Source organism: Sinocyclocheilus anshuiensis, unplaced genomic scaffold (genome assembly GCF_001515605.1).
Source record: "Sinocyclocheilus anshuiensis isolate Anshui unplaced genomic scaffold, SAMN03320099.WGS_v1.1 scaffold15408, whole genome shotgun sequence".
NCBI lineage: Eukaryota > Metazoa > Chordata > Actinopteri > Cypriniformes > Cyprinidae > Sinocyclocheilus > Sinocyclocheilus anshuiensis.
Window position 1 is genome coordinate 1 of NW_015556912.1, and position 1,224 is coordinate 1,224.

The following is a 1,224-nucleotide window of genomic DNA, read 5'->3' on the forward strand; positions in this document are numbered from 1 at the left end:
CATAACACAGGCGAATATCTTCATGCATCATTACGGTGTGAAAGAGCAAGGCAACGTGGACCCCGCTCAGGTTCGGGAATTTGAGGTTTTTATGAGAGCCAGAACATTTCTAACCATGTTAGAAAGATTCTTAGCTACAAAAAAAAAAAAGATATATGTTTATGTATTTGAAGAATTATTTTGGATTAATTTTCTAAGCATGTTTCTTCCATTTCCTTACAAAATGTTTTGCTTTTCCCTTGCTGTAATTAAAAAAATAAGGATATAGAAGAATAATGTGTCAAATAATTATAAAAATTATTTGCAAATTTACAGTTCAACTACTAAAATAATTATTGAAATACTATTACAAAAAAAAGTTTTGCAAATATCTTTAGCTACACACTGTCAAATGAACAACCAGTCAATAATAATGTTTTGCAACCCATAAAACAAATTCTGTTTAATGATAAAAAAGTATGTTCTAGTAGAATGAAGGTACACAACACATTTAATGTATACAATACCTAATTTGTGAACAAAGCAGATTATTTGTTTTTAATGGCAGGGATTTTTGTTTGTTATGTGCATTTACTGATTTGTTACTAAAACTTTTTAAAACTCCATGGGGGTGTTTTTGTAGGACCCCCATGGAGAGCTGCAGGGTCAAAATGTGCTGATTGTGCGTTACTCCGTGGAGCTCACCGCTGCTCACTTTGGCATCAGCGTGGACAGACTGTCTGAGCTGCTGTCCGATGCCAGAGCCAAGCTGGCCGAGGTACGGAGAGCACGCCCACCTCCTCACCTGGACACCAAAATGCTAGCTTCCTGGAATGGTAAGTTTCCCACATCCCGATTGGAAGAAAGTAAATGTGTCAGCCAGTAATATACTGCTGGAAATCCCAGCGCACTGAACCAGGAAAATACTCTAATTAGAGTTAATTGCTTTTCTTAGAGTGTTTTGAAATGGAAACAGTCATCAATTAATCAATGAGAGGCTGAGGCATGAAGAAAAATCACAATGCTTGCATCCCCCAAAGCTATATGTACCCTGTTCCTGTCTTTACAATTTTATTGATTTCATTTTGCAAACGAGGTCCAGTGTTCGACAAGCTCCGTAAATGTTTTTTTTTTTTTTCCCCGACTGGGTTTGTCTTAATAGCAGCACTATAATGTTAGAGTTCTTTCATGGGGTGCTTGGATGTGGTGCCAAGCCTTTAAAAGCCCACAGAGGGGACCTCTGGG

At 37.5% G+C, this 1,224-nt stretch overlaps 1 protein-coding gene across 1 annotated transcript; it reads left to right on the top strand.

Moving 5' to 3' along the window:
• The first annotated feature begins 6 nt into the window (after window positions 1–6).
• LOC107676339 (spermatogenesis-associated protein 20-like) lies at window positions 7–880 on the top strand. Its single transcript, XM_016470866.1, has 2 exons — window positions 7–70; window positions 623–880. The coding sequence occupies exons 1-2, from the start codon at window positions 23–25 to the stop codon at window positions 863–865; spliced, it is 291 nt and encodes a 96-aa protein (XP_016326352.1). The 5' UTR covers window positions 7–22; the 3' UTR covers window positions 866–880.
• The last annotated feature ends 344 nt before the right edge of the window (window positions 881–1,224 follow it).